This window comes from Sphaerodactylus townsendi, linkage group LG10 (genome assembly GCF_021028975.2).
Source record: "Sphaerodactylus townsendi isolate TG3544 linkage group LG10, MPM_Stown_v2.3, whole genome shotgun sequence".
Taxonomy (NCBI): domain Eukaryota; kingdom Metazoa; phylum Chordata; class Lepidosauria; order Squamata; family Sphaerodactylidae; genus Sphaerodactylus; species Sphaerodactylus townsendi.
In genome coordinates, this window is record NC_059434.1 from 30,926,726 (window position 1) to 30,951,688 (window position 24,963).

The 24,963-nt window shown below is 44.9% G+C and overlaps 1 protein-coding gene and 1 long non-coding RNA gene across 4 annotated transcripts in view; one reads left to right on the forward strand and one right to left on the reverse strand.

The window, feature by feature from the left end:
• The first annotated feature begins 1,920 nt into the window (after positions 1-1,920).
• Positions 1,921-24,963, forward strand: part of ACSL1 (acyl-CoA synthetase long chain family member 1) — a 57,109-nt gene continuing 34,066 nt past the window's right edge. For 2 of the 3 annotated variants that reach the window (XM_048509114.1, XM_048509115.1), the window contains exons 1-2: positions 1,921-1,940; positions 18,430-18,664. In XM_048509114.1, coding sequence (XP_048365071.1) covers positions 1,930-1,940; positions 18,430-18,664 — 246 coding nt within the window. In that variant the 5' untranslated portion in view covers positions 1,921-1,929. Of the gene's footprint in view, positions 1,941-8,283; positions 8,498-18,429; positions 18,665-24,963 lie in introns of those variants that run through there. The other variant, XM_048509116.1, reaches the window with a different exon arrangement.
• Positions 2,538-7,489, reverse strand: LOC125439838. Its single transcript, XR_007245592.1, has 3 exons — positions 7,257-7,489; positions 5,538-5,640; positions 2,538-2,778 (listed from the first exon to the last, which is right to left on the reverse strand). It is a non-coding gene; the product is annotated as an uncharacterized LOC125439838 (long non-coding RNA).

The following is a 24,963-nucleotide window of genomic DNA, read 5'->3' on the forward strand; positions in this document are numbered from 1 at the left end:
CCTCATAATCTAAGTTGGGGCCCCAAACTTTTTAAGTCTGTGGATACTTTTGGAATTCTGACACAGGATGTTAGGTACAACCACAAAATGGCTGCCAGAGAAGGAGGAACCAAGCACAAGATGCCAGAGAGAGAGGTTAGGTATAACTGTAACAGTAACTTTTCAGGCAGAAGCCCTGTTTAACATTTAAAAAGAACATATTGTTTAAGATCTTGTTTTTGCATAGGGTTGGCATCCCTATGACCAAGGGCCACTCAGCTTGGGTTGCTCCTGGGCAATTTCAGCTCCCTGGTCTACTTCTGAATGGAAGGCTAGTAGTGTACAAAACACCTACTCTGCTTTATGTACATTTTACTTTGTGTACTTTTGCAAATGTTTCTTTTAGAGAAAAATAGACTCCCCCCCCCCACTCCTCTGCTGTACCACCCAAGTGGGCCCATCTACGCTCTATAATCAAACCACAAAGTGAATGCCTCTTCCTGTCTTCCCTTTCTGCGCACTAGCAAAATTTTAGAACCTTGAAAATGTGTGTACAATTTGGATTCCACACATTCCCTTTCTAGAGGTACAATGTATCTGAAACGAGCCTTTGATCCATCTGCTCACCTGGTGACCAGACCCTACCTGGCTCACATGTCCATGAGGAGGGTCTGATTAAGACCACCATCGAGCCCAACGGCAAAGTGAAGAGCTGCCATAATGCCACTTGTCAGTAGCGTCACCATGCGGCTCAAAGGACCTTTACCACTATGGTACAGTTGTGGTAGCCTGTTGAAAGTGTGGTGGATGGGCCCTCTTGCAAGTCTCTTTTCCCTCACAGGAACTCAAGGGACATTTGGGCATTTGTATCTGCCCTGAATCTACTGCACCACAGTTCCTAAAAGCAGGCAGTGTGACTATTTCCCTATCTACACAGGGACAGCAGTGCAGACCAGTGTATGTTTTGATTGCTTTGGATTCTCCACTCGTCCACGCCTTCCCCTGGCTATGCAGGAGCAGTTCTACCTACTCCTTGGTCAGCATTTCTGGGACATCAATGGGTCTTCTACTTCTCCTCCCTCTCCCCTCTATTACAGGTGACCCTGCCCCCCCCCCCAAAAAAGGAAAGAAAAAGGTGGCAAATAACCTCCCAACCAGGAAGCAAGGGGCAAGCAAAATGGGGACTGGGCTTGGCAGGGGCACTTCCTCGCATGTCAAATGAGAAACACAGGGAAACCCCACTGTGAAGCCAACAGACTTGCAGCAAACAATAAGTGCACAAGAGGCCAAGGTCTTGCACTGAACAAAAGGAGGGGCAGGAACACTGGCCAAGGAGGTACAAAGAAGAGACCTCTGCTCTGAGATGCAAAAAAATTGCTCCCTGTTCTGAGGATTAGTAGGCCCGCTTGAGTAGAAGGCCCCCACCTGCATTCAGTTGTGTTGCACTTTACAGGCTTGAGTGGGCAACCTGTAAGCCATTTTTTTTTGGGGGGGGGGACGTAGCAGGAAGGAGGATATTAGCATTAAGTGAGGTTAAACCTCTTCCATTGAAATCTCTCACCTTTCTAAGTAAATTATGCTCTGAGAAATGTAAATAAAAAAGTAGACCAGCCTGTTTTTTTGCAAAATGATATGTGCAGCTGAATGGATTTGTCACCAGAGGAGGACAATCCCTTCTTTAACAGCATGCCTTTAAGGATAAAATGACAAATATATATTATCTAACAGTAAATAAGAATTGGCATGTGGCAATTTACATGTTGTTCTCTGCTTTTGAACTGAGAGCCACTTCTTTGATAAATCCACCTTCTGATGATGTAATGCTATTGCCTGGGTCATGATTCTCCCATTTGATTTCGTATCTTCCTCTGGTGCTTCATTGCAAACTGGTGAAAATACCCCAATCATTGTCAAGGCAGCAGAAAATTCTGGGTTGAATTTCCATCAGCAATGGCAAATAGGTAAATCTTCCATTTAATTCCCTCCCTCCCTTCTTTTATCTCTCTATGGAAAATGTTCCAATATTTTCCTGTTACTTTGCCCTTTCCATTTCTGGTCAGAAACATGTGAGTTCTATTTAGGACAAAAACACTCTAGAGTGCTGCCTGTGGCTGAATTTAGTTCTCAGTTCTTTATCTGCACGTCCAAGTTCCCTGTTTGATTCAAAAGTGCAGAAAGAGTGGCCTCAATGAAACTGTAGCATGTTTGTCTAACCTTTCCCCAGAAAGAACTAAGCGTAATATGTCACAATGTTTTTATATCTAAACAGGTTACCCTTCCAAAATACATCTCTGAGAAGAATCCAGGGCATAAATTCAGTCACAGCTCTAGTATATCACTTTTTAAATATGTTCTGACTTTATGTTGAATGTTGAAGTCAAGACCATACTCTAGTTAAACTTTAAAAAGTATGGGTTTAATATGACAAAACCAAAAAGACAGATGTTTTAATGGTAAAAGTACAAAAGATCTGAACTTTCTTTTTGAGGCTTTTAACCATAAATTAACCATAAATTTGTTAATACTAATGCAAAAGACTCTAGTGAGAGTACGCTAAAGTAAAACATCCATAGTTTATTTTCAGCATGTATCTAGTTTTGACCATACGTACTTTTTTTTCTTTAAATGTTGTGCTTTATGGCTAAGATAGCAGAAGTTGTTTCTTTCTATGATACAATTAAATACAATCTTGTAATAGATGACAGGTGCAGAGTCAATGTGATTTAGGTGCTGGACGTGGTTTTTGGCTGCTGAGATTCATGGCCTTCTTCAAACCACAAAAATGACCTTGATATCCTTCTGCAAAATATAAAATGGACTTTTCTTGAGGAATTGCTGTAATTTTCTGTGCAAAATTATTCATAGTAATAAAGTGAACAAAGGACTATTTAACTGCTTTGCAATTTCCACTTACATATATAAATCAATTTTCTGCCATCATTATTGTAAAAAAAAAATCTAATGAAAGCTTGAAAAGAGGCTAGTCAGAAAGTTCAAGGCCCCATACAGCTCCTTGCTTCTCTTCTAGCTACACTCCATGTGCTCTGAATACATCCTTTTTTGCCACTATTACTTCCATTTCTGCCAAAAATTTCACATTAAAAACATGATGCTCAGAAACAAAAAACAAACTAGGAACAAAAAAAAACCAACCCATGCATTAAAACTCTGTAATACTCTGAACAATTGCATGTGAAAATAAGTCCCATGTATTCTAATTTTCTTCCAAGCAAATCTGCTGTCCTATGCACACTTACTGGTGAATGGTTGCCAGTGAGAGCTATTTCCAAGAAACAAACAAGGGGTGCATTCACAGGAAGATTTTGCCACTTCAACTTGCAAACTGCAGTGCTTCTTTGTGGAGCATCCATACTATATTGTGTTCTAATCATCCTTTGCCCAGCTTCAGTGCCCTCTTTCCCAAAACTGCGTTGCTCTGATCTTTTGGAAAATGCCTTATCATGTCCAAGTGTCTTATCGTGCCCTCTAGATAGAAAGGTGTGCATTTTCTTGTCCTGACAACATTAGCACCACTTTCCTGCTGTAGCCTCCTTATAAACCACCATTGTCCCCAATGTACCAACTGGAGGGCAATTTTTTTTTTTAAAAAAAACACACCTTAGCAGTTATTATAGTCCTATAGCAATTACCAAGTTTTTTTTAAAGGCCATTTGCTGGTGCCACCGAGGAAAAATTCAGGGGAAATGGTGGCACAAAGGGCTGATGGAGGAAGGTGCATTGAAAAGTTGCTTGTGGCAGCTCCATCGCTTGTGGTAGCTTCATTGTAACAATGAAAGGAACACAGAAAACCCTTCCTACATGTAAGCAGTCTTGGTTGAATTTTTGTGTGTGTTTAGCATTACAGCCTCATTATGTAACATGGTCTGTACACATTTCCTGGACTTTTTTTATTACTCAGCCGTATGTTCACTGTGTTCTTATACATTTTTATCTTATAACATTTTGAATTTCATCTGAGTAATATAGTAATGTTATACTTTTCCCTCTGCCTGTTGCAAAATTTAAATGCCCCATTGCATAAAAATGCTATCAACGTGCTTACTATTTAAAGATGAACATTTAGCAATGTTCTCACAGCCTGCAGAAAGAAATCAACTGGGAAACAGTGGCAATAAATGTGTCTGAAACAGTAAAGAGGGATGGCTGATTTTGAAACCAGCCCTCTGAGAATATGTCACAACGAGGAATGAATATAGTGAGGTTGTGCTGATTATTAAAATCTGACCATATTTCACAAATGCAAACAGAGGTCAGCTTATAAAACCATCTAATCTTATAATTCTAAAAGCACATTTAGGCTTCTGAATAAAAATATTCTCAGAGTATTATAATTCAGTACTATGGTGTATGAGAATAAATTCCAAGTTTAAAAGATTCGGAAAAGAATTTTAAGAGTGATGCAGACATGCTCCTAATTTAGGCTGACCAGATGTCCCGCTTTTGGCGGGACAGTCCCAGCTTGAAACAACTTGTCCCGCGTCCCGCGGGTTTTTTCAAGTGTCCCGGGTTTTGGAAGGCTGCCGCACTGCCTTCTGGGGCGCAAGGCAGCACGGCACCCTCCCGTGCGGCCGCAGGAGCGCACGGCCTTCTGGGGCGCTCCCATTTCCCGCCCTGTGACAGGGCGGGAAACAGGAGCACCCCAAAAGGCCGTGTGCTCCTGCGGCCGCGCGCATGCGCCCGTCCCGGTTATCCTAATTCCATTTAATTTTGATCCTTTGCCATTATGACTTGCTCCTGCTAGTTAACTTTGAAGCCTATAACTAACTACCCTGCCCTGCCTTGGATGGCCCAGGCTAGCCTGGTCTCTGCATATCTAAATAGCTAAACAGGGTAGTCCTTGGATAGGAAACCAAGGAAATCCAGGGTTGCTATGCAAAGGAAGACAATCACAAATCATCTCCATTAGTCCCTTACTCTTGCATGTCGGCTGCGACTTGGCAACACTTTTCATTTACTTACATACACATGGATGACTCTCAAATTATATACTGTAATCACTGATACCCATGAATCTATGGCCTCTTCTGCACACGCAGAATAATGCACTTTCAATCCACTTTCAATGCACTTTGCAGCTGAACTTCGCAGCTGAATTTTACTGTGCAGAATAGCAAAATCCACTTGCAAACAATTGTGAAAGTGGATTGAAAGTGCATTATTCTGCATGTGTGGAAGGGGCCTTTCTCATACAAATTAACCTGAGGAGGATTAAATCTTATTGAACAATTAACAAATCATGTTAAATTCATTAAAACCACTCAAAGTGGTCCCTAGGGTCATGATTCACCCATTTGAAGTGTTGCATGGTTGCTTCAAAGCAAAGCCACTGATTACCACCAGGCTTACTCCCAAGTAACACGTACCTTGGAGCCAACCATTTTTTTCTAAACTAAAACCTCAGTATTCAGGTTAAATTGCAGTGTTGGCACTTTGCGATAAATAAGTGGGTTTTGGGTTGCAGTTTGGGCACTCGGTCTCTAAAAGGTTCACTATCACTATCTTAGGAGGTCTCGCCCCAGAGCACTGATTCAACCTACTGTATATCTTCTTAGTTTTGTCTGTTCTGCAGTCCCTCCAACCATAAAGGTGCATCCAGACAGGTATTCCAGTATCTATAGCAGTGCAATTGGCTTTTCCTGCCTGAAAGAGATAATCCAGTCAAAAATTATTGCTACTACACAATGATAGGAACTATATTTAATGGTACCGTAACCTGGGTGCAGTTTTAGTTGTTTTCCACACTGTAAGAGACTTGTGTGGTTTTTCTACTGTCTCTGTGGCTGCAGATGCAGTGGAGCAGCAATGGGGACTCCCCATGGCAGGTTTGCTTACATTTTCCCGGCCTGTCCCCTGCATTCCCCCCTCCCACAGGGGCTTTTTGTTGTTTTTTAAATCTAATAGTTGCTATAGCTTTATAATAACATGCTCACAGAAATCCCAGCTTTCTCCTTTTTATAAAAAAGTACATCTCTATCCCCTTTAGCTGCACAGCAATAAAATGAAAGACATATTTTATCTATTTATTTATTTGATTTATACCCTGTCCTATCTCTGTAGGGCTCAGGGCAGGTTACAACATAAAATCATTATACAATTATTAAAACCATTTAAAATATAAACAACATATAATTATTAAAACAGTGACACTTAAATGCCAAGGCCGGCCACAACAGCAGCAGCAGCAACACTGCTGTCGCTCCCACCCACCTGCTTTCCCTTCACAACTCGCAAGAGAAGGAGCTCAATATTTAGTCTTTAATAACAGAAAGCTGCGAATTCCGAAATCTGCTATACCATAACACATCAAGTATCATTAAAAAAAAAGCTGTACAGGGGGAGTGGCTGCTGCAGGCAACTGAAGCAGGGATGAAGGCAGGACCAGGAAGATCTGGACTTTCTTGTCCAGATTTACTACAGTTCTTCCCAAAACACTGTTGTAAATCATTTTGAGACATACTGCAGGAATGATAAGCATGTAAGTGTAACCTACTTATCTTTGGCTACATCAATCTCCATTGGAGAACGAGGAAAATTAAAAAGTTAATATAGTGACAGCACACTGTGGCTTGTCAAACAAATATGAAACTGCTTGAACAAAATACAAACCTTTAATTTAAACACAACATCTTTCTGTCATTTAGGGATAAATAACAGTCAAGATACAAAATCTTCAGTGCCTTTTAGGAATAGCACTCAAAACAATGTACTGTCGAAGGCTTTCATGGCCGGAATCCCTGGGGTGCAGTGTGGTTTCTGGGCTGTATGGCCGTGTTCTAGGAGCATTTTCTCCTGACATTTCACCTCTTCTGAAGATGCCAGCCACAGATGCAGGCGAAACGTCAGGAGAGAATGCTGCTAGAACACGGCCATACAGCCCGGAAACCACACAGCACCCCAGCACTTAAGACAGTTATAACTACTAGCAGTACCCAGTAAATAAAGAAAAGCAAGAAAGTCCAAACAATTAATAATGCAGGGCTTCTTTATCCCATCTGTCCTTCTCAGAACTGTAGCGAGGGGGAACCTGTGCCCCTGCCACGCCCCCACCCTGCTCCTGCACCAAAGCGTGCCCAGTGCACGACATCCCCCCATGCCCCCGGGCGCTATGCCACTGGTTCTTCTTTCTTCAACTTGGGCCTGTAAAAAAAAATAAGCAATTCCTTCAATTTTGCTGTGGGCCTTCCTTCTCCTGTTGAAGGCTAGATCAACTAAAGAGGGTGGGGCTCTTGCAGTTGGTAATATGTAAGCAATCTTACCCACTGCACATGCTCACTGAGCTCTTGTCCCCTGGGCCCTAAAATCCAAACAAAACACAAATACTAAAATGGCATAGGTTACACAAGCAGAAGGATGAGCATGTAAGCAGAAGGATGCTATTGGGAAGAAGGATGAGAGGGAACTGCTTCTCAATAGAATCCAAGAGAGGGCAAACAACCCTAGGGGAATTTTACACATCTGCATGTCAATGGATGCTGTGCTATCCTCAGATCCTCCTGCTGGAAAAAAGGTTGCTAATCTTCAAGGTGCCCCTGGATTCCTTTTGTAATGTAGCTCTTCCTTCCAAGATCGGAGTTCCTTTCCCCAAATACATATGAAGATAGGCCCTAAGCTATTCCATTTATGAGCCCCCTCCCAACCCCTGGAAGACCAAAATAAATACAGAAATCAATGCTAGTAAGAGACAGTTACAAAACTGACCCTGCACGTGCAGGAAACCAGTTTGGAAAGAAGAATGCTAGTGTTCAACTTAAGACAGCATTATTCTGAAATGGGAGTGCCAGGAAAATAACTTGTTAGAGACTACAGTGTATTATGACAGCGTGTGTACAAAAGGTCTATGACAGTGTCAATAACATTATACACCTTGGCTGGAGGCCCCTAGATCTTGAGGCTGGAGGTTTCCGCCTGTCAAGCCTATAGGTAAATCCGGCACTATCAAATGTATGATGCAGCAACACAAAGTGCTTCTGAGGCCCCTTCTACACATGTAGAATAATACACATTCAATCAATTTTCGCAATTGTCTGAAAGTGGATTTTGCTATTTTGCGCAGTAAAATCGAGCTTCAAAGTGGATTGAAAGTGAATTTATTCTTCATATGCGGAAGAGGCCTGAACCCAAGCCGGGCACCCTCCCGACTATAAAGTCAAGGGCCAATGAAAGACCCGGGGCAGCTTCTGTGACGTGAACCCGCGCCGTATTCCGCTTCCCCGCCTCCTTTCCTTCCCCACCCAGATTCCTATTGGCGGCCGGTGCCGAGGGAAGAGCGCAGGCCGAGCCTCGCCCGGGTCTTAACGCCGCCGCTCTGTTGACAGCAAAGGCGGGCAGGACGCGACGCAGCCACGCTCGGCTACTGCGGCGGTTGGCGGCTCTCGCGCCGGCTGTGCTCTCCCCGCCCTGCTTGCATTTTTTTTCTCTTTTGCGGGCGCCTTAAATAGGAGAGGCCGGGCGCTGCCGCTGCAGAAAGGCCTGGAGGCGAGTGGCGAAGGGAAAGCAGGTGGGTGGGAGCGACAGCGGTGCCGCTGCCGCCGCTGCTGTCTTGGCCGGCCTGGCCCGCTTGTGGTTTTGCCCGTTTGCGGTCGGTCTTGTTGCCTGTCTGCGCCGTGGTGTGACAGCCGGGGAGACCGGCTGGGCGAGCAGCCTGCGCTGCTGCAGCCGCGGGGGGGAAAGAGGGCGGGAAGCCGAGTGCGGGGAAGGGAAGCTGGGCTGGAGGATGGCGATGGCTGCTTTTACGCAGAGGCCTGGCGCGCTCCAGACTCCCCCCACCCGCGGGTGGAGAGGCTCCCTCTGGCCAGGACTTGATGCAGCCTCGGATCCTCCTCGGGGGAAGGGGGAGAGGATCCGGTTCGGGAAGCCCTGCGGGATCTTTTGTTGCAGCGGTTTCCCCCTCCCCTGGCTGCCGGGTCTGTGGCGGAGTGGGCTTTTTGCGAGGGGAGGCTTGGCTGTAGTAACAGAGGGCTCCACAAATCTCCAGTGGTCCTTTGGCGGGGTGATTGTAAGGCCTGGCTGGGTGGGTTGCCACCCTTCACGGGAAAACTTTTTTTTTAAGGAAAAATTATGAAGGGTGGAAGAATGCGGGAAGCGTACAGTGAAACGTTTTGGAAACGGATTGCCCTGGGTTTTAGTGATGGGCTGAGGTCGGACAGAGAATGAGATCTGCCACCCTGGCTGTTCCTTGAAGGTGAAGGCAGACGTGCCTGCTTCTGGGGAGTAGTGGAAGCCTTTGACAATGCAGTCATGGAAATGGTTTTGATACAGATTTGCTGCATTGTGTAGCTTTGTTCATCCAGGTAGTGACTTTGTGTTTGAACGACTTTTATCCTATTTGGGTTGTGTGGGTAACCTGAGGTAGTTTCTCAACATTCCTTGCTCCGCATAGATGGAGCACAGAGTTCCATGTCACATCCTGTTCCCGGACGATTTCCCGGGGGGGTGGGGGTGGGCTGGCCTTTATTATCCACATTTCCTAGCTAAATGAGGCGTTGTCCTGCATGCTATCTGAGATGGGGTTGTGTCAACCAACTGTGTGCATTTACACTATTACATGTATCTGACTAGATTCAAAGGAAGGGAGCTTTGACTCTTAACAGCTCATTCCCTGAAAATCTTGTTGATCTCTAAGGTGCTAGTGGATTTGAATCTGGCTGTTCTACTACTGACAAATACAGCCGCCCTCTGAGCCTAATACAGGTGTGATTCTGCCTGCAGGAGTGTTTAGTTCCGTCACAGTTCAGTTTAGGGCTGCTTGGTACTGGGTTAGGAAACGTTTTTGTATAGTTATGCTTAATGGTGAGATTGTTCAAGTTGCCCTATAACATTGTGGAGTAGGTTCCAAGAAGACTTTGATCCTATTGCCAAATCTGAGACAAACAGCTAGGATAGCAAATTATTCTGCAACTGCCAAGGTTTGGAATTGATAGATCTTCTCTCTCCATCACCTCTAGGTACATAAGGTTTTGGTTCTTAAACCCTAATGGACCAGCTATAGGATTCTGTTCCTCTCTTCTCTCCTAGCCTACCTTGTGAAGCATTTGCAGGTTTTATCTCTTGGTATGGGTAGAGAAGCTGGAGGAAATGGCAACTGTGCCATTGCCCTTGTGTGTAACACTGCAAACTTGACTGAAATTAATAGTGAATGGACTGGATCAATGAAGCTTTGGAAACAGGCTGATGTCTATTCCAAGTGAATTCTTGAGTAGCTAAAAATACTGTGGAGATTTGAGACTTTTGCAGTAAGGTGGAGTGATTTAGTGGAACTCTCTCCAACAGTACTTCTTTCCTGGCCCTTTGAAAAAAGTGGTTCTAGAGTTACAATGGCTCTTACAGGACTAGCCCAATGGGTCCAGAGTTTTCTTGCTTGAAAAAGCAATGTGAAGGGTTTTGTGATATTTTCTATCCTGATCAGAAATGTTTCTGATCAATGCATACTCCTGATCAGTGCAGGAGGGTTTCTTATGTTTATTTCATTGAGAAATTTTGATGCATATTCTGATTGATGTAGGAGGGTTTTTTATGTTTATTTCATTGAGAATTTTTTGAAGAACTGCTGGAGGGTTGAATTACTTATTTTGAAGATAACAGCAGAGTTCAAAGACCTACTGGAACAAGTTATTACCAAAACCCAAAAGTCCCTATCCTCAGATAGGACAGGTTGAAGTCCAAAATGGCACTGTAGTTAATAGTTGAAAGCGGGTATGAAAATAGCTTAGGTCAGCTCCTGACTTTTGGTTTTATAGCAATACAGGTACTTGGATGTATCTATCTCTAGGTAAACTGCAGATGAATTACTCACCTACTCAGTAGAAGCATCCTAAAACAAAATGCATGGAGAGCAGCTTCTCTAGTACATAAATATGTACATAAATATGTACATAAATATGTTGCTTGACTGTAGGTAATGCTTTGATTTCTGGGTGATGGCCTGCATGGACTTCCTACATGCCCATTAGGAAAAAGGCTGAACCTTGTACCATTTAAAAGCAAACTACATTCTCCTTATAGGTAACCTGCAGAATTGTTTGAACAACAGGATTACTATGAAGCAGATGGTTTTGTTACAACTGGTATGCTCTGTCCCAACTTAAGTTAAAAGAAGATTTGGGAATTAATCTGCCATTTCCTGGGCCATCTTTGTTTTAGAATGCTCCGCTTGTGTCTTAGTTCCTACCTAGTTCTGTCCCCAAGACACTAGGACTCAAGCAGAACACTCTAGAACAAAGACAGTCCAAGAAATGGCAGATTAATTCCCAAATCTCCTTTTAACTTAAGTTGGGATAGAATATAGTGTTCTCATTACTATGACATGAGCTTCACTGTGCCAGTTTCTCAGCATTATGGCCTAACTTGCTTAAAATCGTGTTTGTCCACTTCTAATGAAGTGCTGCTCAGATGCTGGTAATTTGATGCTTAATTTCTTGGAATTTTCAAATAATGCACTGCCAAGGACGGATTGTTCAAACACTTACACGCATTAGAAGAAACACGTGAGATTTTGTTTGGATGTGAATGAATAGATTAGGGTTTAGGTTATTAGGAATGACATCAAGCAGGACTTTTCCTTGAAGTGAGGTCCAAAGCATTCTCCAGATCTTGTGTTCAAGAAGAAGCTTGTAACTAAGAACTGGTCACAAATGGTACTAAGAAAAAAGTCAATGAGACAGCTAGAGGCTTCTCTGCAAATGCATTCTAGTTCTGTTGATCAGCTAGTTGATATGCTCGTTTATCGTTAATATATATATATTTAATCCTCTGCTTATGCTAAAGACGATTTAACCTGAATACTGAGGTTAACCTCATACTGAGGTGATCCTTGTAACAGTTTCATTGGCCGGAGGGATAGGTATGAAACATGACTTGCACAATGTGAAATCTTGTGGAAATAACTTCTTGTCATTCCTCATGAGGCATCTGAAAATGTGCACGTAAATTTATAATTCCAGCGTAAATGGTACAAAGCCAAGCTGCATTGAATAGTGGTTAAGATGTAATTCATCAATGACATAAGAATGTTGCACGTGAATGACAGCATACTGCTAATTGGACTTTGAAAGCAGATATGCTTTGTACATACTTTGAATGTATGAAGACTAATGATTGTTAAGCAAGTCCAATTTTTTTTTGGAATAGTGGCTGGCACTAGCAGGCTTTAATTGAGCTTTGAGCCATACCAGTCTGGCTGACTTAGAAGCATAAGCATTTCTGTGCCAGTGTCAAAATCTGAAGTTCATTTCTTTACTTCATTTACGCCACACTTTTTCCTCCAAAGGGGGCCCATGGTGGCTTGTGGCATTTTCCCCTTCTCCTTTTTACATACAACAACCTGAGTGGTTGGTTAGGCTGAGAGTGTGTTTCACAGCGGAGTAGGGATTCCTCCGTGGTTCCCAGAACCTAGTCCAATACTCAAATCACTGTGCATGAGCTCAGGTTTTGAAACCACGAAATGCAACTTGGTAAAAAGCTTGACTAGCTCAAATCACTGAGGGCTGTCCACTTGAAGGAAGGGTTCAGCTGCTGTTCCAGCCTTTTAAATTGAGGAACTGAAAACTTTGGTCATTCTCCCTTGCATAACTGCTGGTTTAAATGGAGTTCTACTCGCTGATGCATGTTTTTTTTTAATGCAGCATTTTTAAATGGGATTCATGCTGTACCCCCTTCAGTTGAACAAGAGTGGTGCTTTCTCAGCATACTGTGAAGTTAGATCTTTGCTGCGTGGCCTGTTATCTGCCGGAGTAGTGGAAATGGGGGGGAATCTCTTCGTTTTAGCAAATACTTCCCTATAGTTGCTGAAATATCTGTCTGGGGTATGAGTCATAAGTCTAATGCTGGGATATATTTATAAAACCAATAGAGTTTTAGTAAAAAGAAAATACTTAACAAAAACATATGCAAGGGAATTGGTAACAATAATGATATTTTCATTTTGCCCGAGCATTTTGCCCCAACATGATGAGGTGAACTGTGAACTCAAATCTGGCCACTTCTAAACTAATGTAGCCTCTGTGGGGGTAGAATTGACCTTTCTCTGTTTGTGATCTTTCTGCAGTTTGTAAAAATCCTGATTTTACTCAATAACTCTTTGTGTCTTTTTTCTGAATTAAACTGCAGAGCTGGAAGGACTGCAGCTATTGGCTGCTCGCTTCTAGCGCTACAGTGAAGAAGTTGACAGTTGCCCTCCAACGATGTCTGTCTATTGGCAGACAATGGGAGAGCATTCTGCCCTGTGTAAATAGATCATTGTGTTTGGGAAGAGAGGAGGAGGAGCTAGGAATGGCAGCATTGGCCTGGCCTGGCAGTCTGCCGCAAAGCTGAGTTCAGCTAGAAAGATCATGTCGAGGTTGAACCAATAGTTTTACTTAAGTATGGGTAATGAGGCTTTTTTGCTAATTTGGGGAAAACTTAACGCTTACTTTGTGAACTGAATGAGAACGGTATAAGAGAAGGACAGAAACCTGCATGCACATCTCCTTTTAATGAAGACATTTTCCTAAAGCTAAACTCTTCAGTCCCTGGACAGTGATCTCATTAGGTCCCCGAAATGGGAGGTGTCAGATCACTATTAAATAAGCAATGTGCTAGTCCTGTCCAGCTTTTAAGCATTTGCTTCCAAGATATGCTACTTGGGCTATTAATGTTGATCAATGTGTCTTAGGACTTCATTTACACAGGCTTATTTCACCAAGTGTCAGATGTGCATGCATAGTTTATGCTTTTATATTGAAAAGGTGGATTAGGCTCATTCCACACATGCAAAATAATGCACTTTCAAACTGCTTTCAGTGCTCTTTGAAGCTGTGCAGAATAGCAAAATCCACTTGCAAACAGTTGTGAAAGTGGTTTGAAAGTGCATTATTTTGCGTGTGCGGAAGGGGCCTTAGTCTCTTATATTGAAAATTATACTCTTGGCTTAAATCTCCAGAATGTGGAAACTCACTAAATTAGCCATTTAGTCTTTATAGAAGTCAAGTCTTCATGCAGACTTTCAGTTTGGTCCCTTACCTTAAGAACATAAGAAAGAGCCTGCTGGATCAGACCAGAGTCCATCTAATCCAGCACTCTGCAACTCGCAGTGGCCCACCAGATGCCTTTGGCAGCTCATATGCAGGATGTGAACGAAGTGGCCTGCTGCTGCTGCTGCTGCTCCTGAGCACAGCCTTGGGATGCTTAGTGGTGGCAAATTCTGTCTAAAGAAGGTCTTTTGGACTCTGGCTAAGAGACTCTAGTAAACTGAGACTATGTTTCTGACTGTCTGAAAGTACAGTATTGCTATTTCTGAAGGTACATAATTCTTAAAATGGCCATGTCCTCAACATTCATTAAACACTTTCCAGTTACTCCAGTGTACCTTCGCCTAGTCCAGCCTTTAGCTAAGTTGCATTTTTTTTTAATTCTGGTACTGAGTTTATAAGTAATGATTAGAATACTGGACTAGGTTATGGAGACCCTTCGTGGAATTCCCACTCTGCTGTGGAAGTTCACTGGGCCAGTCGTACACCCTCAGCTTAACCTACCTCACAGGGTTGTTGTGAGGGTGAAATGAAAAACAATGCTGTGAGCTGCTAGTGGAGAAGAAAATGTGTCTCCCTGTTGGAGAGAAAGGTAGAGGGTAGATGAAGTAAACAAAATTTACCATCTGACTCTATTCCTGATCATAGTTCTAAAGGAAGTGCAAGTGACAATAAAAAAAAATGTAAAAAAAATGTTCCTCACATCTGTTTATTGGATAGCAAAGCCTTGATTCTTCTCTTGCAGTGTTGAACATAGTCAGGCAAATATTGCAACCATACCTCTCCATAAGGAAACTATTGTTCTCACGCTACAGAACTAAATAGGTCAGCTGTAGTTGATTGCCAACTAAAGTTTTACCTGGCTTGCTCATACAATGTCAAAGGGTTGAGGGGACAATAGCTGACAACCAAATAAATAGCAGTCATATTTTTTTCCTGAAAGGTTGGTAGAAACAGAATTAGGAAGAAGAAATGGGGAGGCTCTGATATCTAAAGAACAGAGTAGAGTTACGCAAGGGTGAAGAGAAGGTGAGGATGCAGTTAATAGTTTATGGTGCTTCAGTGTGAGGCTTTCAGAAGACTGCCCTGTACCTTGAATATTGAAGAGCTGGACAGATGGGAGTAGGGAAAGAAGATACAATCAAAAGTTACTGCTTTATCTTTAAAACATAATAAAAATTGGCATGAATACGAAGTTGTTTGAGTGCCTGAAGCACGTAATCTCTGCTGACATCCTTAAGAATTGTTAAGGGTATTAGCAGAGATTATGTGTTTTAAGCACATAATTGATAGGAACTTATATTGGAGGGGGGGTTAGATGAATGAATCACTGAGAATAAATCAAATTTGACTCCTTAATTAGTATGGCTGATCTCAAACTTGAACTGAGGATATCATTACACAAGTTTCAGCAAGTTTCTTCTGAGTTACTTTGCCCGTCATGTTGTAACAATTTATGCTAGGCTCCTCAGAACAAAGGGGAGTGGCAAGTAGCCGCATTCTCGCTGATGGGGTGAGATAGCATGTGACCATGGCTTGATTTCCCTGTGGGTAGGCCACATTGGGGTTACACAACTTTATCAGCTATACACCGCACAGCATTGCCCAAATGCAAGGATTTGTCAACTATGTTCTGCAGAACCATTTTCCCCTTTGAAGCCCAGCACATTTTGCTTGATGGGAAAATAAGCCAAGAATAAATTCTGCTTGTGCCTTTCTTTGGCATGGAGGTAACGGGAGACTGATGGCTATGTTGTAGGCTGCACACTTTCTGCTTGGCTTGGGCTGATGCTAGGGAACTTCACATGAATTTGAGTGCATCCTGGAATCCTCTAACATGCTCAAGTTTGGTTGTTCTGGGCTTTCCAGGCTGTGTGGCTGTGTATACTTCTCTCTGCGATTCATACACCTCTGAAGATGCCAGCCACAGATGCAGGCGAAACATTAGCAACAAGATCTACCAGACCACGGCCACACAGCCCGGAAAACCCACCACAACCAGTTGAATCCGGCCGTGAAAGCCTTCGACAATACATGCTCAAGTTTGTCCACATTCAAACAGACGTGGAGAACAGAAGGGCTGCCAGCTACTATTTTGATTCATGTCTGTGTGAAGGCATATAAAGAGCATCATTGATGCCTGCATTACTAGTGGTGAAATTGTAAGCACAGTTATTCAGAAGGAAATCCCCACTTCGGACAGAGTGGGTTATTTCCAAATATGTTTGTAAACTAAGGATGCAGTTTAAGAATAGCAGGTGTTTGGCTCAGTGCATTCAGGCCACAGCAGAGTTTCTTCAACCTTACTAAATATTGTCCAGGGATGCAAAGCTGATGTACCAAATGAGTTCTGCCTGCTATTCTTGAGAGAAGGTTTATAATTCAGGTACATCCTAAAATGGGGACCAGGAATCTTGGCAACGTTAATGGACTTGTTTAAATCCAGAAGGAAAATGAGCACGTGTTGTGCTCTGAAAGGTATTGATTTATTACTACATTTCTGATAACATCAGGCACTGCAATAAAACAATACAATCTTGCTAATACAATGTTGTGAAAGTGCTTAAAATCCTTGCATCACACATATGATAAGAGAATGGTTTCAGCACGCTGAAGGGACGCAAGAGGCTCTGTATAATGGAGTACAGGCGCATCAGTCGCTGTCCAAATCTTCTTGAAAAATGGTGTAATCTTATTTTTGTTTGCTGAAGAAAACTCCAGAAGCATCTTCCTACCAAGCATTGCAAAGGTGAAACTGTTGTACCCTATAAAGGTACAATTAAGACACCTCTGTGGGACCCCCCCCCCGAGATATTAGGTAGCACTCATGCTTAACATGGTTCTGCTGAAGCTTGTTCCTGTGGAGTGTGAAGACCAGGTGGATGGGTGTCTAAGCACCTTGGGTATGCTGCCCTTGGGTATGCTTCTTTTGCTCAGGTTGGGAACAGAACTGACCTTTGCATTTTGTGATTACATTAGGGCAACTTTGGAAACATGTATGAGGTGGCTTTTAGTCAGTTAAATTCCCTGATCCCTTTAAGGCTTCCACTCAGCGTTAAGTCCTGTACTGCTCAGATTATAGCCTCGTTTTGGATTCCTGTTGTCCAGCCGATTTGCGCAGTATTCTGCTCAGCTGCAAAAGGTTTTGACGCCACAAACGTTCATCAGCTTATGGTGTAGTATAGTGAGCAGAGTGTGAGACTAACCTCTAGGAGACCCCGGTTCAAATGACCCCTCTGCTGTGGAAGCTCATGGGGTAACCTTGGGCCAGTCTCATTCATCCTAGGCTATCAGACAGGGCTGTTGTGAAGATAAGATGCAGGAAAGAATAATGTAAGCTTATTGGGGGGGGGGGGAGTATTAATAAGTAAAATAAATATTTCAACCAAGGACATTGCCAGCACCTAAAAGCCTGGCTTAAAATGGATGGATGCCTTTTCACTCTTAAGTTCCATGCATCCGTTCCCCCCCCCCCCGCCCCCCCAAAAAACAACACACACTCAAGGTGCTTGTATCTTCAGCGTCCTGTTCAAAAATTGCATGGGCTTCTGCAGACAACTGGAATATTTTTTCCTCTCTGACAAGGGTTTTTTTGTCAGCTGTGCTCCGGAGGTAGGAATGAGCTGATGGGCAAATAATGAATGTCACTACCAGTTGTGAGTTTCTGAGACAGACATTGTTTCCTCTGCCTGCCACCCTCTGAGCAGTGGGGTGATCCCAGGCTGTGTTTCCATTGGCCCGTCTTCTCTCAGGGCTAAGTATGGACTATGTCTGCTAGTTACCTTTGGCCTAGTAGGCAGGAGCTATAATGCTGTAGCACGTGACTAATGTCCTGAGAGACCTTGGCTGTGGAAGAAAGTGTCAGCTGAGCAGAAGCCGCAGGAGGAGGCTTCAAAAAACGAGTTCTGTGGCTTTACTATGTTTACATCTGTCAGGAATTTAAAGGTGTTAAGTGGGAATGTGTGCGCTCTCGGGTGTTCTCCTCTTGAGATTTTATGGCATCTAAAATACAGAGTGGGCTAAAACTCTGTGGGAAGCAGACACTTAACTTCGGGTGCCCTACAGAAGAGGCAAGCTCACTGTTGTGGCGTGATTCTGGGAGAGGAGAGTCCTACTGCTTGTATTCCCCTTGTGACCTGGCTGTTCTAAAGATTGTTTCACATCTTCCAAAGGCAGTCAAAACATGTTTTCAAACTGAGGACGATACTTTGACCAAAGTACATGCTGTGCCAGCAATTGTCTGACCCGAACCAAAAAGAATGGATGGACACTTCCCTTGTTTGAGAGCACTGCAATATTTGCTTCCAGCTGACTATGGCTACTTAAAGATGAGCATCTTCTTTTTCAATGGACGCTGAGAATCCTCCCCCCCCCCCTTTTCATACAAAGTTTGGTCATTCACCTTTCTTTTTTACTATTTCAACAGATTCTCACTGTTTCCAATGCTGCAAGAAACCGCAATGCAAGCTCATGAACTGTTCAGGCATCTGAGAATGCCGGAACTTGGCGACGTCAGGCAGTACGTGCGCACCCTTCCAACGAACACACTAATGGGGTTTGGTGCTTTCGCAGCACTTACAACTTACTGGTATGCCACAAGACCTAAAGCTCTGAAACCACCATGTGACTTAGCCATGCAGTCTGTGGAAGTGGAGGCAGAGGTAAGCAATCCTTCTGTTCCGTTGAATTCCTGCCTTTTAAGGCTGGGTTAGCTGAATATTATATTGAATATATTAGGCTTCATAGTGTGGTTCTTTAATGAAAAGAGTTGCAAACAGTCATTTTAGTCCTTGCAAAATCGAAAAATGAGATCCGTGCAATGTGTTGTTGTTAGTCCAACTAAACTGACCCGAAACATTTTGCAAGCTTTTGAATTCATTGAAATTCTTCATCAAGTTAGATGTCAGAAAATTTAAAATAGAGGTGAGGTTGACGCTATAGAATGAGTAGCCCATCACTTTAAATGAGCTATATATGTAATGTACTGTTCTTGCCTGGCAAATACGTCCCGTTCCAGAACTTTCAATGCAGCTGCACACTGTCTTGTTTTTTCTCAGTGTACTTACAGTAGTCTTCTTTGACAAGGCCTCCTGGTATGCAAAGGAAGGATTGCTAGGTGTGGATGGGGTGTGGATGGGAATAATGGAAAGTAGCACAGAGCAAAGAAGCTACTTCCAGAAGAAACCTGCTGCAGGGCATCCTTTGATTTGTCAGGTGTAAAATGCTCCCCACACCTTTATCAAAGCATCTTCTGCAACTGGATAAGTGAGAAACATTGCTTTAGAGCAGCAATTCCCAACCAGGGTTCCCTGGTACTCTGGGGTGCCGTGAGCATGTCCCAGGGGTACCGCGGCAATGCTATCAGCCCCCTTCACTTTTGTGGTGTCTCCCGCCGGCACCAGAAAGAATATGGAGCTGGCCCAGGGGGCCAGGAAGGGAAAGGTGGGGGGGGGTGGCAAGCAGGGGCACTGGAGAGGAAGGTTGGGGGAGGACGGCAGGGGTACCGTGAGATATGAAGAGTGAGGTCAAGGGTACCCTGACGTTGAAAAGGTTGGGAAACACTGCTTTAGAGAAATGTGGATTCAGATAATACCTGAGGTGAAAGCAAGCTATTTTTGCTTGTGTTGTGGTAAGTCTCTGCAAGAATCTCTTGTTTAGTCACGGTGTTATGCTGTGATTACAGCTTGCTGTACCTAGATCTTCTTTCTTGGGGGAATTGGAGAAGTGTGCACTCTTTATGACCGAGACCAAGCAAAATAAAATGCTGTTCACCCTGCTTTGCTACCATGTGCTGTTGGGCTGAATCCAACCTGAGCCTCTAATGCAGGCTGTGCTTTGGAAACACATTTATTTATTTATTTATTTATTTATTTATTTATTTATTTATTTATTTATTTATTTATTTATTTATTTATTTATTTATTTATTTATTTATAATTGTATTTATAAAACCGCCCCATCCCCTAAGGGCTCTGGGCGGTGCACAACAAACATTTCGACAATAGGGCAATAACATTATTAAATATAAAATTGCATAAAATTACATAAAATTACAGCGTTTCATATAAGCCATAAACTATATGGCGTCCAACATTAAGCTAACAATAAGAACCCCCTCCTGGAGAGGGGGGCGGTATAGATGTTGTAACTCCCAGAGTGGTTATAGGGAGGAGCAGGAGGGGCGCACACTATCAGTGGCTGGCCTCCCCAAAGGCCCGGTGGAACAGTTCGGTCTTACAGGCCCTGCGGAACTCTCCAAGATCCCGCAGGGCCCGGACAGATGGTGGGAGAGTGTTCCACCAGGCTGGGGCCAGGAGCCGTAAAGGTCCTGGCCCGGTGGAGGCCAGCCGCACCGTTGAGGGGCCGGGGACCACCAGTAATTGGCCTCTGCTGAGCGCAGAGGCCGTGTAGGGACATATGGGGTAAGGCGGTCCCGAGGTACGAGGGCCCCAGGCCGCTATAAAGCCTTAAAGGTTAATACCCATACCTTGTGGATGATCCGAACTCCACTGGGAAGCCAATGCAGCTGGCGCCTAATACAGGCTGAATGTGATCACGGTAGGCACCTCCCTGTAAGTAAAGCGCGCTGCTGCATGCTGGACCAGCTTCAGCTTCCGGATCAGGCGCAAGGGTAGGCCAGCGTAGAGCGCAATTACAATAGTCTAACCTGGAGGTGACTGTTGCATGGATCACAGTGGCCAGGTCAGCTTAGGAGAGAAAGGGGCCAGCCGTCGGGCCTGACGGAGATGGAAAAACGCAGCCCGGGTTGTATGGGCCACCTGGGTCTCCATTGAAAGAGACGAATCCAGGTGGACCCCCCAGGCTGCGAACGGAGGGGGCCGGTGCCTATGAGGCCCCCTCCCACACTGGCAGCTGGAAATCCCCAACCTCCCTTCGCGTCCCTGGCCAGAGGATCTCCGTCTTCGATGGGTTTAGTTTTAACCTGCTCTGTTCCAACCAACCAGCGGGCCCCGCCCCAAACAGTGCTGTAGAGAGCTGCAGGGGCGATGGCCGCTCCCTCCATCAACAGAATGAGCTGAGTGTCATCAGCGTACTGGTGACAGATCAGCCCAAAGCTCCGTACCAACTGAGCAAGGGGTCGCATGTAGATATTAAATAATAGCGGAGAGAGAAGCGCACCCTGGGGCACACCGCATTGAAGCGGGCACCGTCGGGAGGCCTGATCTCCGCACCACACTTGCTGGGTCCGGTCCCGGAGAAACGAGACAATCCACTGAAGGACAATGCCCCGCACTCCGGAAACGGCCAGGCGGTGGGTCAAAAGATCGTGGTCGACCACATCAAACGCTGCGGTAAGATCTAATAACACCAGCAGCGCCGATCCGCCTCGGTCAAGCTGCATATGGAGCGTATCTGTGACGGCGACAAGAACGGTCTCCGTCCCATGCCCAGCACGGAAGCCGGACTGGAAGGGGTCAAAGGCCAATGTGTCCTCCAGGAAACCCTGAAGCTGCTCCAACACCACTCTCTCAATTACCTTCCCCAGAAACGAAAGGTTCGAGACGGGGCGGTAATTGGCCAGATCTCCAGGATCTAACGGTGGTCTTTTAAGAGTGGGCGGACCACTGCCTCCTTCAACCCACCTGGAAAGACTCCTTGCTCAAGGGAGCCATTGATGATATTCAACAGGTGGGGTCGTAGCTCCTCCCGGCAGATTTTAACAAGCCAGGAGGGGCACGGATCCAGAGGACAGGTAGTAGGTCTAACAGCAGCCAGGGCCCTGTCGACAGCGGCCTCAGAGAGCAGGGCAAACCGGGCCAAACAAGGGCCTGAAGACGGCAAGGGAGCCTCCAGTTCACTAATTGTAGTCGAAATAGCGGGGAGGTCCTGGCGGAGTGACGTGACTTTATCTGCGAAGAAGCTCATAAATGCCTCACAGCCTATAGCCAATTGGTCATTTGCAGACCTCTGAGGTAATGAGGTCAAAGATCGAATCACGCGAAACAATTGTGCCGGGCGAGAGCTAGCAGACGCGAGAGAAGAGGAAAAGAAAACTCTCTTTGCCTCCTTCATCGCCAGCTCATAGGCCTTCATAAACGTCCTATAAGATGTTCGCGCCACTCCGTCACACGAGTTTTCCTCCACTTTCGCTCTAGACGTCTGAGTTCCCGTTTCATCCGGCGTAGCTCCTCAGTATACCAAGGGGCCAGCCGGGAACGTGGACGCAGAGGTCGCCGGGGAGCAACTACCTCGATGGCATCGGCTAAACGGGAATTCCAGTCAGCCACCTGCTCATCGAGTGTGCCGGCAGGTTCAGGTTCCCGCAGAGCATTCAGGAAACCAATTGGATCCATAAGTCTCCGCGGGCGGACATAAATCAGTCCGTCGCCTAGACAGGGGCGGTGGGGCATGTCCACCCGTACCTTCAGGGCATAATGGTCGGACCATGGCACTCTGTCAATAGAGGATACGGCCATATCAACCCCTGAACCGAAGACCAGATCTAGAGTGTGGCCGGCCTCATGGGTGGGGCCAGAGTTCACTAAGGAGAGGCCTAGTGTCGCCATGGATGACACCAGGTCCGCAGCCACTGTACAGGAGGCAGTGTCGACATGGACATTGAAGTCGCCCAAAACAATGAGTTTGGGAAACCGCAATGCCCAGTCGGCCACCACCTCTAGCAGCTGTAGCAGGCCACTTCCCGGTGCGCTAGGCGACCGGTACACCAGGAGGACAGCCAACCTCTCCGAGGCCAACCACTCTAGGCCGACACACTCCATACCGCTGATCTCCGGGACAGGGGCAGCCCTAAAGGGTATAGAATCTCGGATGAACATCGCGACACCACCCCCCCGGCCCTGAGTTCGAGACCGGTGGAGGCACGCGAAACCTGGGGGGGCGACCTCGCGTAAAGCAACGGTCTCGCCTTCACGCACCCAGGTTTCGGTGACACAGGCCAGGTCCATCTGAAGCTCTCCGAGAAAATCCCGGAGGACTGCGGTTTTATTATTGATGGACCTGGCATTAATCAACACCAGGGACGAAGCAGGGGATGTCTGAACTCTGCCACCATCGTACATTGGGATAGGACGGAGGTCAGAAGGCGAGCGAGCATAACCATATCTCGTCCGCCTTCTCTCACATGGCCTCCGCCTACCGTCATACTTACCCCGTCCCACCAACACTGGGATCCTCAGCCCCATAAGTGGCGCCCCCATGTCCTAACCGCCCCCTCTATCTAAAAACCCGCTAAAAACTCACTATTGGCTTTCTCTAACATCTAATACTAACCATTAGGCAAGATTAATAACTTCACTACACTTAATCTACACCTAATAACCTCACTAACATGAAGTAATAAAAACAGGAAAAAAGGAGAGAAAAAGCAGGTCACCGACCAGATCTTCCTCAAACAGCATCCCAATGCTCCCACATCATTTCAGTGTGCAACTAGAGATAAAGGATAACAATTTACAGCCCCATTTACACCGATAAGGGCAGTGGAGGAAATCAGTGCTCATGTATATGCAGAGGTTGGGAGGCCCATTCTCCATTACAAGAAACAGAACGAGCAGAACTCAAGCCCATCCCTTCCCCATTTTATATCTCTGTGCTCTGATGTATTTTTCTTTGCTGCCAGAATAGAGCTGCTGGAAGAAAAGTTCTTGAAGCAGGTGGTATATAGCAGAGGAGTTAGGGCGTAGCTCCCTTCACCCATATGCTCTGATTACCAAGCCAAGAATAAACTTCGGAACCCTTATTTCATTCAGTTGCCTGTCTGTTTTCATGTCCCCCCTCCCCCGCCACGTGCACATAACTAACCTTCGTCCATCTACTTGATTGGTTCTGGGTTAGTATTGCGATATGAATATGTTTCTGTTACCAGCATGTTCCTATGAGAGGCTGCTTGAGAATAGGATCTTATTTGATTGGTCATGGTAACTGTAGGCATAAACGTGCTCTGAAAGAACAGTGTGCTCACCTGTGGCATAAACTTCAATACGCTTGAGGTTCCATCCAGTGCTTATAGGGATCCTTCCACCATTCACTGTCCCTTGACTTCAGGGACAGAATTGCTTTGCAAATACATCTGAAGAGGCTCTCTTTCCCTCTTCTCTCCCTCCCCTCATAGTGATACTACACATTCTAGCTTACTCTCCAGTGCTGTGACTGAAGCCTGAATCTATGGGACTTTTGATTACCTGCCCTTAAACACCAAAACTCTGATTAATTGTGTTCTAGGAAAACTGGACTAACCTATTTCAGTGTCTTGTGCTAGCAGCTACATCCCTTTTATAATGGATTCCATCAAAATAATTTTCCCTAATGCCCATTCTACTCTGTTCACCTCTGTTCCTTCTTATACATACTGTTCCTCCTTACAGATACTGTCTAATCCACATGACTAGAGAAACACCGAAAGATGAAAGATAATATTGAAGACTGTAGCAACAGTCTTGTGCTTGTTTACCTAAGACTAGTTCTTCAGGAACCATCTGTATAGCTAATCTTACATACTTGGTTGACTTCAAAAGTTGCTTTCTGTAATATTGGGTTTATGTTGGGCCAACAGGAACATCAGAAGATGTTAGTGGCATAATTAACCAGAACTGAATGGGGCCTCTTTAAATAGTTGGGGAGATAGTAGAACTTGTTTCAACTGGATAAAATCCATGCTTAAAAACACTTCGCGTTGGTTTGCTACAGGAAAACTTAATTCATAGCAATCAGAGGTGTCCTGGAGACAGAAGGGGGCTCTTTGGGTCACCATCCCTGGCTTGCCCCTTCTTTCCCCTGCAGCTCTCCTCTGCTATACCTTGCTTTCCCTTCTCCTATCTACCTCTCTCTGGTTCCTAGATGTCTCGCCACTCTCTTCTTCTTCCTCCTCCTTCTCCCCAATTTATCCCCTCCCTCTTCCTCAATCTGCCCTCTATGCACCCTGCCCCATGCCTCTGTTGGGCCCCGGGCCCTCAGTTGGACTCTGCCCCATCCCTGAGTG